Source organism: Mustela erminea, chromosome 20 (assembly GCF_009829155.1).
Source record: "Mustela erminea isolate mMusErm1 chromosome 20, mMusErm1.Pri, whole genome shotgun sequence".
Lineage (NCBI taxonomy): Eukaryota > Metazoa > Chordata > Mammalia > Carnivora > Mustelidae > Mustela > Mustela erminea.
The window spans coordinates 32,344,800-32,360,970 of NC_045633.1; the positions used below are offsets into that span (position 1 = coordinate 32,344,800).

Consider the following 16,171-nt stretch of genomic DNA (forward strand, 5'->3'; position numbering starts at 1 on the left):
TAGGCTAAGGCCTGGCTGGGCGAGGCCAGGCGAGGGGCGACGGTTCCCAGTATGGCCAACGGAAGAAGGAAAGGAGGCTCGGCTCCAGGAGGCTCCAGAGGACGGGCAGCAGGGTGCCCCCAGGGACCCCTTCCAGTCGCATCTCCAACCACTGCCCCGTTAGCTTGGGGCTTGGCCCTCCCACCCCTGACGCCCACGGCCCTGTCCCCCTCACCCTTATGCCCCCAGGCGTGGGGGGCAGGGCACTGGGGGCATTTCCTGGGGTAGGAGATGGGTTGGGGGCTGCGCTTCTGTCTTCTCCCCTCGAGAGAGGTCAGGAGCAACCGCCCCCTCGTGCTTCATGACTCTCTCGGGGACTGCAAACCAGACCAGCGGAGGAGGACATGAACAAGAAGTGACATGGGAACGGGCCTGTACTGGAAAAGGGGGGTGATCCTAACTTTCCGACCGAGGCTTGCCCTTCTCTCCTGCCACCCCCTCCCCACCTGACTCCCAGGGGCAACGGAGAAAACAAACGGAGGCGGAGGCCCAGTACAAGTGGGGAAAGCCGTCCAGCTGCGGTTGCCCTTGGCATCTGCTTACTGAAAAAATCCAACACAAATACCCCGATGCTTCCACCCACTCAAACTTCCTGTGATTCTGCTATCGGATGTCTCCATGGATACTTCCAGTTGAACCCCACCACCTACACCCAGCAAGACAGTGTCAAGGGCTTCGTGTCCCACCCAGCCACCCCATAACAGCCTGGGCACGTGGCCTGACCCCACTAAGCCCCCAGATGCCCGAGTTCGGTCCCACACACCAGCCTCTGGCCAACTCCCATCCTCTCTAGGATTGTTGGGTCACTCCTCCTCCTCCAAGCCCAGTGGCCTAAAGGCGCACCCCACAAACAAAAGGCCACACATGTACTCTCTCACTAGCCGCTCCGGCCCTGCGGGTGTCTGCGTCTCGAAGAAAGGATAAGATGTAATTCTCCCCAGGCTCCAAATTGCTTGCCAAGGCTTTACCCCGTTTACCCCTGGTCCCTCTCACCTTCCATCACCCCACCCAGCACACTCAAACCCCCTCCAGACACAGCTGTTGGCACACAAGAGAGCCCAGGGGGCACCTCGAGAGTCTGGAGACGTGGGAGAGTCAGCTGTGTATCATCGACGGGCTGGCGGGCCCCCGGCAGGGAAGAGGGAAAAAAACGGAAGGGAGTCCTCTGTGTGCTCCTGTCCTAGACAATCATAACCCAGACAATCAGAGGGCACGCTCCGTGCCCTCTGGCCGCTGGGATGAGGCCAAGAGGAGGGAGGGAACCCGTTTCTCCGAAAGAAAAGGAAGGAATGTAAACCGCTTCCCCCCGTGCAGTTCATTGCAAACACAGGGTATCTGGGGCCTTCTGGCCCTGCCAGGGGTCAAGCTCGCAGATCATCTCCAAAGAGAAGGGCACAGGCAGAGGGGGGCAAGTCCAGGGAAGCCCTTGGGCCAAGGCCAGTAGGGTTTGCTCAGTTGTTCCCGACCCCCCTCACCCACGTACACACACAGAGCAGCACGCACACACATGCCTCAGCGAGTCTGGAGAGGGAGGTGCGGAGGGGGCCTGGCCGGACTTCCAGATCCAGAAAGTGGGTGGGGCTGAGATGAGTTCATCTATTTCCTGCCCACAGTGGTATAAAGGGAGGTAGCAGGCTGCCGAGGAACACAGCTGCGTCTGGCTGCGGGGCCAAGAGCACTGTCAAGGGAGCCACACCCCCTCTGGGGCAGCAGAATCGCCACCGTCAGCAGCAGCAGCAGCAGCAGCAGGACAGACCAGCAATCACAAGGCACCTTTGAGAACTTCAGGTAAGAGAGAAAAAACCAGACCTCTCCGTCTCTTCCTCGGATTGAGGACAAGAAGGCTCCTCTGCGAAACGCCTCCCACGACGTGCCCTCCATCCACAATCCCCGCTTTTCCTCTTTTCCTCCACTGGAGACCTGCAGATCTGAGTGCCTGTAAGGCGGCGGGGCCGGACCCACAGCCCCACCGCCCGGAAACAAGGGCCTGGATTCTCTGTCCTTCTGCATTAGGACTCCCCGCCCTCCTCTGGGAAGGGGCTTTTCATGCCTGCGAACTTGAATGAATGAAGAGTGGTGAAAACATTAGAAGAGAACTAAAAGCATTATGGAAATCAAAGGCAGTATTATAATTTAGCCTTCTGCCCTCCCCGCCCCTCCAAAGGGAGAGACACTGCAGGGCGCTGCTAGGGGGCTGCTGGAGTCCCCCAGGTAGAACCGCACCTAGGGCTCCGTGGGGCTGAGACAGAGGGGAAAGGCTCAGAATCGGGGCCCTCAGGGTCTCTTCCTTGTGTTCACGCATCACCCGCCCACGGCAAACACAGGGAGCCTGGCCCTTGGCAGGGGGGCCCGTCTCCCCGCCCCACCCACGCCTCTTCCAGAACTCTCGCCTCACCAGATTCTTTTCCGCTTGCTCTAGGATGCAGATGTCTACAGTCTGCCTTGCCCTGGGCCTGGCCCTTGTCTTTGGTGAAGCATCGGCCTCCTACCTCCATGAGACTCGGGCGGCGGAACTGGCCACAGACTTCGGAGTGAAAGTGTTTAAGCAGGTGGCACAGGCCTCCAAGGACCGCAACATGGTTTTTTCCCCCTATGGGGTGGCCTCTGTCCTGGCCATGTTGCAGCTGACCACAGCAGGAGAGACCCGGCAGCAGATCCAAGAGGCCATGCGGTTCCAGATTGATGGTGAGAGATGGGGCAGAGCGCGGGGTGGGCGGGGGCTCACCCTGTCTTCTTGGGACAGGGGCATCACCAACCAGAAGCAGGGGGAAGGCCAGCCCCGGCTGAGCCAAGTCACCTCCTGTGTCCCACCTTCCCTGCACACCTTCATCCCCCGTGGACCTGTTTCCTCATCTGCAGAATAGGGACAATAAAATTATCTCCCACACAGAGCTGCCGTGAGGGTTCCATCGAATTCTGCGGGTGAAATGTTTCTCATCGCTATTGTGCCGATAAGAAAAAAAAAGTAGCGTTCATGACTTAAAAGGAGAGAAAAATAAACGAACCCACAAAAGGGTGGGGACCTGAGATTTTTTGAGGAAAAGAGGGAGATGAAGAAGAGGTTAAGATTCGGAAGGGCAGCTCCGTCCAGAGGTCCCCAGGAAGCAGAAGAGCCCCATTCAGACCGGCAGGATTGGGCCTCTCTCGTGGGGGAAGTTGGCCCAAAGGGGCGCCCTTGGCTTAACATAAGCTAACATGTCCTCTCTGTCCTGTCCGCGCACAGAGAAGGGCATGGCACCTGCCCTCCGCCGGCTGTACAAGGAGCTCATGGGGCCGCGGAACAAGGACGAAATCAGCACGGCGGACGCCATCTTCGTCCAGCGGGATCTGAAGCTGGTTCACGGCTTCATGCCCTACTTCTTCAGGCTGTTCCGAACCACAGTCAAGCAGGTGGACTTCTCAGAGGTGGAGAGAGCCAGGTTCATCATCAACGACTGGGTGAAGCGACACACAAAAGGTGAGCCGGCAGGGACAGGAGGCCCGAGGGCCCGCAGAGGAAACAAACCCCCAGCACCCCAGGGTCTCCTTGCCAGCGTGCTCCTCTCCGTAGACGGGTCAGGCGCTCTAGGGATCAGAGCATCTCTGTTTTCATAAGTAGGCCCTCCCGTGGGCTATCTCTAAGGGTGCTCAAAAGGGCTGTGAGATGAACAAGAACACAGCTCTCCCGGACTACAGCTTAGGGAGCAAAGCAAGGGAAGAGCCAAAGTTAGGGCAGACTCTCTCTGAGTCTCACCCCAGGCGGGGTCCCGGCAGCAGAGTGCGTGCTGCGCGGGAAGCTCTCCCGAGATCCCTAGGAAGACAGAACAGGTTGAACACAGCTAGCCCCACTCACTTACACCCCCAGTCTGCCTCAAAGACACACATCCAATCTGAGGACTGAGGGAAGCCTGCTAAGAGCACTGAAACCTATCTGACCCCGTCACCGCTCACCTGGCTTTCTCGCAGGCATGATTGGCAACCTGCTGGGCAGAGGGACTGTGGACCAGCTGACGCGTCTGATGCTGGTGAATGTGCTCTACTTCAACGGCCAGTGGAAGACCCCTTTCCCCAAGTCGGGCACCCACCACCGCCTCTTCCACAAATCTGATGGCAGCACCGTCTCCGTGCCCATGATGGCTCAGACCAACAAGTTCAACTACAGTAAGTTCAAGACCTTCTTCCAAAAGTCCCAGCATGACTATACCTCATCCCCCGCGGGGGGGGGGGGGGGGGATGTCCTCCCAGGGAGGAGAAAGTCCCGGATATAGCCCAGCTTTGCCAAAGACTCCTCAAGCAGGAGCTGTTTAGCTGGAGCAGCCAAATGTAGCTTTAGCTCATGCATGACAAAGTGGACATCCAGAAAGTCCTTCCAGCTCACATATGACCACCCGACCTCTGTCTCCAGTCGAGTGTTTCTAGTATGATTACAAAGGGGGGCTCACAAAGCCTGCAGGGGGAAGGCCTGTACAGGTGGACGTTGAGTTGAAGGAGAAAAGAATGCAGATGAATTGGTGGTTGGGTGTAAGCTTTGACTGGGGGAGCCTCCCAAGCCCGGGGAGAAGGCTGGCTTCCAGAAAGGGCAGAGGAGACCAAACTCGTTGAAAACCCAGTGCTGGGTGAGGACCAACAAAAGCAGAAGCCATCAGCAGTGCGCCAATCCGGTGTCTTCGCAGCCGAGTTTTCTACCCCCGACGGCCATTATTACGACATCCTGGAACTGCCCTATCACGGAGACACGCTCAGCATGTTCATTGCTGCTCCCTATGAAAAAGACGTGCCTCTTTCTGCCCTCACCAACATCCTGGATGCCCAGCTCATCAGCCAGTGGAAAGGGAATATGACCAGACGGCTCCGCCTCCTGGTTCTGCCCAAGTAAGTCACCCCTGGCTCTCACCACCCTTGCCAATCCCTCCCCCAAACCCCCTCTATCTGCCCCCTCCCTTCCCCCAGGGCTCCCTGCAAGGCCCACCTCCAGTTTCCCAGATGTGACATTTGCAGGGCAGGGACATGTGTGGGACGCTGATGGGAAACACTCGGGCCTGGGTTTGATTAAGATTCCGCTCCTCCGCCCTCCTCCCGTTTCCACTGGAGGGCGGCGGGGAGTCTTTCTAGACCGTGCCCCCACCCTGGCCACCCTCAGCATACCGGGTCAAAGCCAGCCGAAGAGAAATGGCGGAGGTGGGGAGCCAGACCGGCCTTTGAAAGACCCTTTCCCACCCCCCTCGGCTCAAGTCAACATCCAAACAATGGAGACAAAAGGAGCCCGAGCGGCTTCTAGCTGGCTTCCAACAAAGGAGATTTTAAAAATCCTTCTGCAGAAGCACAGAAGGCGGAGAAAGCCGAGGCTGGGTCACTCCGGAATTATAGGGAAGCCTCCCACTGCGCTGACCCCAAATTTCCAGATGCTGGAATGCCAGGCTTGGGGAAAGGGGAGAATTTCGCTGGTTTGAATGCTCTTGCCCCGCCCCCACCCCCATCCCTGTGAAGTGAAACCCGGAGGGAATGAGAGCCCTGATGGGAAGCAAGGGGAACCCAGAGCTGGAGTCCTCTTCAGAATGAGCTCCCCGGAACACAGGCTGCAGACCAGGTTCCGGCAGAGGAGGCGGGGGCGGCGGGGAGAAGGCGGACAATGTTCGTTTCTGTTAGACCTTCCACACAGGTTTGAGAAGGCCAGCGCCCCTCCACTTCCACATCTGTCCCCATCCTGTTGGGCCGCCAGCCAGGCCCGGAGGGGGCTACACTGGCAGGGACTGGGAGAAGCTACAAGGGGAGGCCCGAGCCTGAGATGTTTCCTGCTCCTGTGTCCAGGTTCTCCCTGGAGAGCGAAGTCAACCTCCGGGGACCCCTGGAGAACTTGGGGATGACGGACATGTTCAGGCCAAACCAGGCGGACTTCTCCAGTCTTTCAGGTAGGAGATTTTCCTTCTGCTTTCTTCCGCCGGCAGACTGGGGGGCCCCAAGGGGACAGAGGGGGCGTGTCTCTGAGAACCCCAGCTGATCTGCCCTGGGATGCGCTTGGGTTTCAGACCAAGAGGCCCTGTACGTGTCCCAGGCGCTGCAGGAAGTGAAGATGGAGGTGAATGAGAGCGGCACGGTGGCCTCCTCCTCTACAGGTGAGTCGGGCTCAGGTGAGGCCGGGCGGGCTCTCCGCCCAAGGCTTCCAGGAGGGGCCTACATCTGGCATGAACCCCGTGGCCCTGCTCTACCAGGCTCCCCTCACGGAGTGGCACCCCCTCCTCGCCCTGATGCCAAGGGCATCGCCCCGACCCCAACAGAGTTTCTCAGCCTAGAAAGTGGGCCCACTTGGCCTCGGAGCCCAGTCCCTCACCCGACGGCTCCGGAGGTCCCCTGAAGGTGAAAAGCACATCCCCCCACCCCGCAAAGGAAGCCTGGCTTCTTCTCCCAGTGGCTGGTCAGCTTAAGGAACTTGCTCACCAAGACGCTCTACAAAGGCTTACATAAATGGCTGTTTGTGAGGAGCTGACAGGTCTCGGCGAAACTCCTGGAAGCCACCAGGCCTCTGAGGATTTCCCTCAACTGTTAAGGCTCACAGCCAAGCTTCCTAGACACCCCCCCAAGGGCTACCACCAGAAGGCCGGTGTCCGGGCATCCCTGCTGATCAGTCCAGGTGCCAGTGCCCAGTCCCTCTGTTCTAGAACCTTGTTCCTTCTCTCTTAGCCATCATCGTCTCAGCCCGAATGGCCCCCGAGGAGATCATCATGGACAGACCCTTCCTCTTCGTGGTGCGGCACAACCCCACAGGTGAGCCGAGGCCGCGATGCTCCCCTGCCCTCTCCCCGGGGCCCCCCACCCCCGCCCCATCTTCTTGCCTCAGGCACCAGTCTAGACAGGTGTAGACACTCCCCCCTACCCCGGGAGGACTCCAGACAAAGAATCCAGAGCTCTGGTTCATCTCCTCCACTCAGGGACAATGCTCTGTCACCAACAGAGCACCGTGCCAGGACCCCAGCCCTAGCTTAGTCACAACAGCAGCTGTGACTCCTAACAGCTCACTCACGTTCTCACATCTCGGTTCATCCATAAACATGGGGCTGCGTGAGCTGTGCCTTTTCTTCCTGTTCTCATCTCCCACGCATTTCCATCCTCAGGAACGGTCCTTTTCATGGGCCAAGTGATGGAACCCTGACCGCGAGAACAGCAGCCCTCATCTGGGACAGAACTGGAGACACATCCAAGAAGAAGGAACTCTAAAGGAAAAAATATATATATATTTTCATTAATTTTTCTGGAGAAAAAGAAGGCATTTGCCCTTTAGGAAAAAACAAAACAAAACAAAAACAAAAAAAGGTAAATCTTTCGAATCTGCATCCCAGACCTCAGCCTCTCCCAGGAATGGCGAAGAGGACCTTTCAGTAAAACTCCACGGTGGAGCCCCCCGGAGAGACCTCCGAAGCACCGCTGGGTCTCCACACCAGACTGTAAACCTCAGACAACCACTGGCACAGCTGCTCTGCCCATCCGGGTCTGCAGACCTGGACCCCGCCGAGACCCCGGCAGGATGGCACCCCAAGGCTTGCGGGAGCTTTTGTGTGCTTGGTGGAAACGATTTGTGTTCCAGGCACGTAGCTGTCACTCTTGCACTGTCTGCCACTGCTGAGGAGGCTGGCGGCGGGCCAAAGAAGGCCAGTGGGAGAGGCACCCTTTCTGTTCGAGGTCTGCGCTGCCCCAGATCGGAGGGTCTCGCGGCCCCGGGCGGAGACCCGCCCTGACCTGGCCGTCGCCCTCCCCAGAAACAGTGTGCATATATTATTTTGGAGTGTAGGTGACTTGTTTACTCATAGGAGCAGGTTTCTGCTTCCCACTAACTTTATTTTGCAGGAATGGAGGAAGAGAAGTGAGATGCGTGCCTGGTTCTTGGCTCTAATCTCCCGGTGGGGAGGGTGGGATGCCAGGAGTGTGCTTGGGTATTTAATCACATCCTTGCCCTTGTGTGCTTGTGAGAGAGAAAGAGGACTCTCAAGAAAAACGTAGTCTATGTATTTGCTTGTCATGTTCCCTGGTGGTTTGTGTCTTGCCTCTCAGGAGTCTGGCCCCTTGACTAGCTGCCCCTGTGGGCGGCAAGCGTGGTGGGGCCCACACTGCCCCCTTGTGGCTTCCTGAGCCCCGTGGTTCCTCTCCCGTCCTGGCCCTTCCACTCCATGGCGAAGACCCCCCGCCAAGATGATCTAACTTTAGGGACCAAAAGGATGTGGTGGGTCAGAGAGACTACAGCGAGGACAGCGTGCTTTCAAAATTTTCCAATATATTTAGGAACAGGAGAGCAAGGGGCTGCACGACCTAACAGGACAGAACTTTCCCCAATTACAGGGTGATTCACAGCCGCATTGGTGACTCACTTCGATGTGTCATTTCCGGCTGCTGTGTGCGAGCAGTGGACACGTGAGAGAGGGGGAGAGAGATTGAGAGAGAGAGAGGAGAATGAGAGAGACCACGAGCTCGGACTTAACTACCCTCGCTAGATAATCTTTCTGAAAGCCAACGAGCTAGGGGGCATGGTATGAAGACCCAGTTTGTTGAAGAATTGCACATAGATGTTGAATGAGTGAATGTAACCCAAACAGGACCCTAACCGCCTCCCCCCCAACCCCCTCATCCCTCTTCAGTGAAAAATCTTTGTTCTTTGTTTGTTTGTTTCTCTTAATGCACTGGACAGTGACAGCTACACACAGTCCCCATAAGGATACCCAAGTGTGGGGTCCAACATTCTTGAAGTTGTGTTGAATCATATGCTTTTTCACTTTTGATATATAAACAAGCAAAATATTTTTTAAAAATAATAAAATAAGTTAATTAAAATATTCCAAAAGAGTCCCTGTCTTTACTTCCCACGTTTCACGCAGTAGAAAATCAGAATCCCATCAGTCCACAGACTTCTCCAGTAAAGGGGATCTTTATGAAACGTATGCCCACAAGCTCAAGGCACAAAGACCTGCCCTGGGCAAGTCCACGGGGCTGACCACCGGGCCTCTGCAAGAAGGCGCACAGGCCATGTTGTGTAGGGCATAATCCTCCCCCTGGGCGTCACCCTCTAAAAGGAAAGAGGGGTCCCCCCAACACCTGCTCCTGCGCACTGTCCCTGGGGGTTCCCATCTCGGTTCATGCCATTCCCTTCCCTGCCAAAAGCCCTCACCCCTGCACCCACCCCACTCCCCACTTCTCAAAACCCAGACCAAGCCCGGTTCCTTGACCTGGCGCTCCCCACGGGTGATCTGGTCCAGACCATTACTCTCTACCTGCCACTTAGCAAGATTTCTTTTCCCAGCCGTGTAACAGTGCTTGTATTCACGCGTGCTCTTTAGCTCTGAGTGTACCATCCCCATGTACAGATCGGGTTCCTCTGGAAACAAGGCTCTTTTGTGATATAGACTCTTAATATCCTCCTTAAAACGACATCCTGGAAAGTCTTTTATTCTGTTCCTCTAGTCTCTTGAAGGCTCTTGCCAGGGGACGTACCTCCCCCAATTAGTTTCTGTTCATATCTTCAAAAAAATAATCTTTTAAGCTGAAAAAAAATACCAAGAACTAGCTGCCGGAATTGTATGCTGTCCAGCTCCAGAACCGGAAAGACAGGCGTGATAGATCAGCCCCCTGGAAACCTAGGTCTTCTCTCTCTCTCTCTCTCTCTTTTTAATTTTTATTTAAGGAATCTCTGTGCCCAGCGTGGGACTCAAACTCATGAACTCATGACCGAGAGTGGGTTCAGACTGAGCCAGTCCCTAGGTCTTGTCTTTTTTTTTTTTAAGATTTTTTAGAGTTTATTTGACAGGCAGAGATCACAAGCAAGCAGAGAGGCAGGCAGAGAGAGAGGGAGGAAGTAGGCTCCCTGCTGAGCAGAAAGCAGGCCCCAGGACCCTGAGATCATGACCTGAGCTGAAGGCAGAGGCTTTAACCCATTGAGCCACCCAGGCGCCCCCCTAGGTCTTGTCTTAATAGGAACTGATTACCACCTGCGGGCTTGTTCAAAATGCCTTCTAACAGTTAATAGGCAGTAAGTTCTCCATCACTGGGAGGGGTTTAAGGACAGCCAGGATGACCTCCTGGTGGCGCTAGCTTCTGCAGACAGGGTATACTTTTTAAAACGTACGTTTTAGTCGAAATTTAATTTTAGATGTCAGGTGACTTTTGTAAGGGATATCAAACACAAGCTCATAGGAAGACACTCAGTTTGAAAGGTAAAAATAGGAACTTAATTGGCCCCCAGTTTCTTCGGTGTTCTTTTAGAACTGCGCTAAGCATTTATAAGCATATTTAAAATATTCTTCTCTTTCACACAAATGAGATCATTACACACACACACACACACACACAGTGTTTGGAAACTTGCTTTATTTACCCAATGATACAGCCCACACACCTGTCCCTCATCCCCTTTACCAGTTGCACATATGGACGCACTTCAATTCCTAAACCCCCATTGATGGATTTTGGTGGTTCCACGGTTTTATTCTTATTTTTGTTACCAGCAAGGCTGCGATGCACATGCATCCCAGTGCACGTGTGTTCATGTGTCCATAGGATAGTTTCCTAGCAGCGGGACTAAGGATCTTTCAAGAACCTCTCAACCCTGCAGTCATGTGACTCTGGTAATACAAACGTTCTCAAAAGGCACAGACAGTCAAAAGTGATCATTCTGCCTGGTTAGAATCTTACTTCTTCTCAAGCTTAAATAAGCCTTCACAACTTTGCTAAATAAGCCCACTGGTGTGAATAAAGATAGATTTCAGGCCTTGAACTAAAGGAACCTTCACATTATAATTTTCTCTAAATTGTGTTAGACTTCCTTGGAGCGAGTTTAGATTATGATGTTAATCCAGAAAGGGCGTTCATTCAGCCTACTCATTCCCCAGTCATTCAACATTTGCTAAAGGGCTTCTCCCTGACCCTATCATTCCTGTTTCCCTCTAGAGGGACAGTTAGGGACCTCCTTGGGTGCCTCCAACATGGTGCTCTAAGATGTTCAAAGGGGATGTGGTTGTTTGGCACCTTCTCCTTATGGATTCTTGTCTTTGGTTTTTTGTTTTGTTTTTTTAAGGTTTTATTTATTTATTTGACAGAGATCACAAGTAGGCAAGAAGCAGGCAGAGAGGGGGGGGAAGCAGGCTCCCCGCTGAGCAGAGAGCTGGATGCGGGGCTCAATCCCAGGACCCCGTGATCATGATCTGAACTGAAGGCAGAGGCTTTAACCACTGAGCCAGCCAGGCACCCCAGATTCTTGTCTTTGGATTCATCTTTTCTTTTTTTCAGGCTTTCTCTTCTCCTCAAGGGTCCCTAGAGTATGAGGGGCCCCAAAGCCCAATCAAGCCTGGTCTTCCTCTCTCCTTAGAAAGCCAATGGATTAACTATACTGGAATTAAAATGTACATTTTGGAAGGAGGGAAGGAAGGAAGGAAGATGGAGGGAAGGATGGGGAAAGGAAAGGAAGCCCGCTGGAGCTACTTTTAGCTTCCGAAAGATGCTCTCAACCCCACGGAGTGCTCCTTCTTTCCTTTCCAATTCTCTGGCAAGCTCTGTGGGACCAAGATGGACCAGAAACTCATCACAGAACTAGAGAAAGGGAGCCATAGAGGCCCCTTGGCCTGCTTCTAACTGGCTCAGACCAGAGATGCCCAAGCTAGACGTGGCCTGGTCCAGTTCATGAGATCACTGAGATCTGTAGCCAGAACTTAAACTGGTGCTAAAGTACTCCTTTTCCTGCAAGCATACTTCCTTCCCTTTGGGGCTGTAGCGGGGAGCTGGAGTCCTGTCGGTAATGGCCCAAGAATGCAAGGGTACAGGGACCCAGACAGACCTTCTGTCCTTACCTCCTGAAAATAAGACCGATTCCATGCACTGGCCTGATTGCGGAGGATTTACCCATCGGTAACAGCTTTGCTCAGAAACCGAGAGCATCTCAAAAAGCAGAGCAAGTTAGCCTGGTTTGACAGGGTACAGTTCAAAAAACCCATCCATCCCTGCTGAGAAGTCTCAGAAGAGAAGGGTTCATCAGAAGGCCTCACCCCCGCAGAAAGAGTTTGCTCCGGGAGGTGCCCTATTTAACTGTGCCCTCTGCTTTTCTCAGATATTTTGGGGACAGAGATGATGATGCGGCCCTCACAGTACAAAGCCTGCCCGCCCCTGCCTGGCTTCACCCGGGGCCCCCCTCCTCCACCCCTCCACATCTCTCTTCCTCTCTCTCTTTAGAAATGAAAAGCCCACAAGATCTGCTTCCAGCCATCATTACTGCACATTTCTTATAAACCTCACACAGTGGAATTATTTATCTGCCCACGTGTGGGCAATGAGTATGACTCATTCTGTAAATCCCTCCATGGTAAAAATATTCCATCAGAATGAAACTTGTCAAGGAGACACCATCTGTTTTCCAAGCCACTCTTTTTTTTTTTTTTTTTTTTTTTTTAGGTGGTTCCTCAAGTAAGTTTCGTTGTAATAGTAGCAAATGCTTATGTCGAGATGAGGAAACCAGGCAGTGGGGTGGAGAAACTTGTCATTGTTATTATTATTATTACTATTATTATTATTATTATTACTATGATTACATAACAGCCCAGATGTCTCTGTGCTCTTTGTTACAACTGTGCTGTCCCTCTCAGTGGCATTTGTGAACACAGGTCTCCCGGCCACCAGCATGCCCTTACACCTTGGCCTTCAACCTGCACACCCCTGTCCTACCGCCACAGAGCCGTTTCCTTTACTCCCCAGCCACCAGATGTCGCTTTGACTCCAGTGGAAGCTCTTCTTCTTGAAGCAAAGCAGCTGTAGCTTCTGCCCAAATCTGGCCAAGTTTGAACTCCGTACGATTTAACAAGTATTTATTCAAAAGCTTAACTTGATACTGGATATTGTGAAGCCCTTTTAAAAAAGCATAAGTGACCTTTCTTCCTATCTTACCCCAGAAGAGTAGACACCAAAAAGCTGGAATGCTACGTAAGTCCCTGCCAAAGATGGTTGAAGGGAACACTGTCAAAATGATCGCCGGGGCCTACATCAGAGGATAAACCGCACCAGGAGTGGGCGCCGGATGGAAACTTACAGGATGGAAACTTACAGGAGGGATAAGGTGGGCTTGGGTCTGCGGGGCAGGAATGGTGCATTTCAGAAAACAGCGTGAACGAAATGACAAAGGAACAGTGTTATCAAGTCACGTTCAAGGCACACACCTGAGGAGGAAGTCCCAAGTCACCAGGCTGGCCTTCAGACTGCTGCCTCTCTCCTCTGATAACCCAGCCAGCCAACTCTCCCCCTCTTTGAAACACCTTCTCCTGATCTAGTCAGGCAAGTCTGGCCTCTGTCTTTTGAAACAACCATGCTTTCTTCTTCTTCTTCTTCTTCTTTTTTTTAAAGATTTTATTTATTTATTTGACAGACAGAGATCACAAGTAAGCAGAGAGACAGGCAGAGAGAGAGGAAGGGAAGCAGGCTCCCCGCTGAGCAGAGAGCCCGATGCGGGGCTGGATCCCAGGACCCTGGGATCATGACCCGAGCCGAAGGCAGTGGCTTTAATCCACTGAGCCACCCAGGCGCCCCACAACCATGCTTTCTTGTTATCCTTCATGTCACAGGATTATAGTCTGCAAGACTACAAAAAGGTTGTGACATTGACCAGGATGGGAAGCCAAAAGATGGGAAACCAAAAGTTCCCACCTTCAGAGGAATGCAAAGGAAGGACATCAGTGAAGCTTGATGATGTCAGAGATGACGATGGAATTTTCTTTTTAAAAAAAATTTTTTATTGGGGCACCTGGGTGGCTCAGTGGGTTAAAGCCTCTGCCTTCAGCTCAGGTCATGATCCCAGGGTCCTGGGATCGGGCCCTGCATCGGGCTCTCTGCTCAGGAGGGAGCCTGCTTCCCCCCCCGCCCCGCCTGCCTCTCTGCCAACTTGTGATCTGTCTGTCAAATAAATAAAGAAAATCTTTTTTAAAATTTTATTTATTTATTTGAGAGAGAGAGAGCAAGAGAGCACAAGCAGGGGAAGCTATAGAGGGACAAGGAGAAGCAGGCTTCCTGGTGAAGGAAGCCTAAAGTGGGGCTCGATCCCAAGAGTCTGGGATCATAACCTGAGCCGAAGGCAGATGTTCAACCAACTGAGCCACCCAGGCACCCCAACAATGGAATTTTTGAATGGAGGATCCCGTTCAACCAATGTTGGGTATCTGCTGCTGTCAGGCATCGTGCTGGGCACAGTAGAAACAGCAAAAGAAGTAACCACTATATTGGACATGCTACCACCATATACAAAATGAGATTGTAGCATATGTTGGATCAGAAGATGGAAACATCTGGATTTGAGGACCATTGGGTACCAATCATAATGGATGCCAGTCCACAAGTCTTATGCGGGAGGATGCCGGGAAGAAAGAAGAGATGAGTAAGATTCCATCCTTGAGGGAGCTTCCAGTCCGGTGGGAGACAGAAGGTGGCTTACAGGTGCAGCCAGTGGACAATATGGCATGCTTAACAAGGTTACCAGAGTCCTTAGTTCCCAGGAATGGAAACCAACTCTAGCTAAGGGGAGCACCAAAGGAAACTGGGGACCTCAGGGAATGGTCGGGAGAGCCAGAGAACCAGAGAGAGATCTCGAGCTACAGACAGCGCCCCCCAAATCACACCGGTGCCCGTGCCCTGACCATCACTGGGCACAGGACACGGTCATTGGTGCCACTGCACTGGCGCCCTAAGTTTCGATCCTCTGTCCCTCTGCCAGAGTCTTACCTCCCCTCCATCACCTCATTCCTTCCCAGTCCATAGTCTGGGCAGATGTGTGGACTGGCCGAATCCAATGGGCATGCCAAGGGTGTGGTCCCAAAGAAGGCTGCAAAAGCGAATGTCAGGAAGCTTCCCACGCTTCTGTACACTGCCACACATGCCACTGGGAGGTTGTTCTGTGTCCCCCTAGACTCTAAGGTGGGATTCCTAAACCTTCGGAGTGGGCTTAGAGCCTGGAAGGCAAAAGAGAATGGCCAACATCTACCACAGAAGGTATTCTGACTGTCCAGACTCTTAGGAACAGTACATGGTAAGGTCCAAGCTGCTCAGTTAAAAAAACAAGCAAGTTGGAGTGCCTGGGTGGCTCAGTGGGTTGAGCCTCTGCCTTCTGCTCAGGTCATGGTCTCAGGGTCCCGGGATCAGGCCCACATCGGGCTCTGCTCAGCAGGAAGCCTGCTTCCCTCTCTCTCTCTGCCTGCCTCTGCCTACTTGTGATCTCTCTCTCTGTGTCAAATAAAATAAATAAATAAATAAATAAATAACCTAAAAATAAACAAACAAAAATCAAAGATGGCTACAAATAACATCACTGGGGAACTATGGACTACTCAAAGAATGTGCAAAAAATGGGTGTGGAGGCACCTGGGTGGCTCAGTTGGTTAAGCATCCAACTCTTGATTTTGGCTCTGGTCATGATCTCAGGGTCATGGGATCGAGGCCCACCTTGGGGTCTGCGCTCAGCATAGAGTTTGCTTGTCCCTCTCCCTCTGTTGCTCCTCCTCCTCTCTCTCTCTCTCTCAAATAAAAAAAATGTGTTTTTTTTAAATGTGTGCAGAGGGCATCACAACAGGGATAAATACAGAGCATAAACTCACAGAGAGGAAAGACTTCAGGCCACCCCTCCAACCACCCCAGGAACCACCGCCTACAACCAGAAGAGGACAGACTTGGGGAGGTGTCAGTATGGTTTGTAGGGTGACAATACAAACATCATCACTTATGAAGGTCAATCTCCCCTTTAACCCTCCAGACTTATCTTTGACTCTTCCTCTTTTTTCTTTATGAAATAGATGAGTTCTCCATATCAGTTGATGTGCCCGTTCTAGGCATCTCCCCAGTTTACCCCTCTCCATTTCATCTTTGTGCCTGGATTCCCAAAGATGATCCTCCAATCCTCCATTTATCCTTTCAAATTGTCCCCTGTTTTACTATAAGATTAACTTTCTTTTTTTTTTTTAAAGATTTTATTTATGTATTTATTTATTTGACAGAGAGAGAGAGAAAGAGAGAGCACAAGCAGCGGGTAACAGCAGAGGGAGAGGGAGAAGAAGACTCCCCACCAAGATGGGAGCCCAACCTGGGGCTCGATCCCAGGACCCTGAGATCATGACCTGAGCTGAAGGCAGACTCGCTTAACCACTGAGCCACC

General features: G+C 52.9%; 1 protein-coding gene across 1 annotated transcript; it reads left to right on the top strand.

Annotated features, from left to right (window-relative positions):
• The first annotated feature begins 1,668 nt into the window (after positions 1-1,668).
• SERPINE1 (serpin family E member 1) lies at positions 1,669-7,232 on the top strand. Its single transcript, XM_032327233.1, has 9 exons — positions 1,669-1,827; positions 2,459-2,724; positions 3,263-3,496; positions 3,985-4,179; positions 4,692-4,890; positions 5,827-5,927; positions 6,045-6,131; positions 6,697-6,780; positions 7,128-7,232. The coding sequence occupies exons 2-9, from the start codon at positions 2,460-2,462 to the stop codon at positions 7,163-7,165; spliced, it is 1,203 nt and encodes a 400-aa protein (XP_032183124.1). The 5' UTR covers positions 1,669-1,827; position 2,459; the 3' UTR covers positions 7,166-7,232.
• The last annotated feature ends 8,939 nt before the right edge of the window (positions 7,233-16,171 follow it).

Bases quoted from the DNA above. Each gene is read 5' to 3' on its own strand.
- SERPINE1 (XM_032327233.1), top strand. From the start codon at position 2,460: ATGCAGATGTCTACAGTCTGCCTTGCCCTGGGCCTGGCCCTTGTCTTT. The intron at 2,725-3,262 runs GTGAGAGATGGG...GTCCGCGCACAG, and splicing joins CATGCGGTTCCAGATTGATG to AGAAGGGCATGGCACCTGCC. The intron at 3,497-3,984 runs GTGAGCCGGCAG...GCTTTCTCGCAG, and splicing joins GGTGAAGCGACACACAAAAG to GCATGATTGGCAACCTGCTG.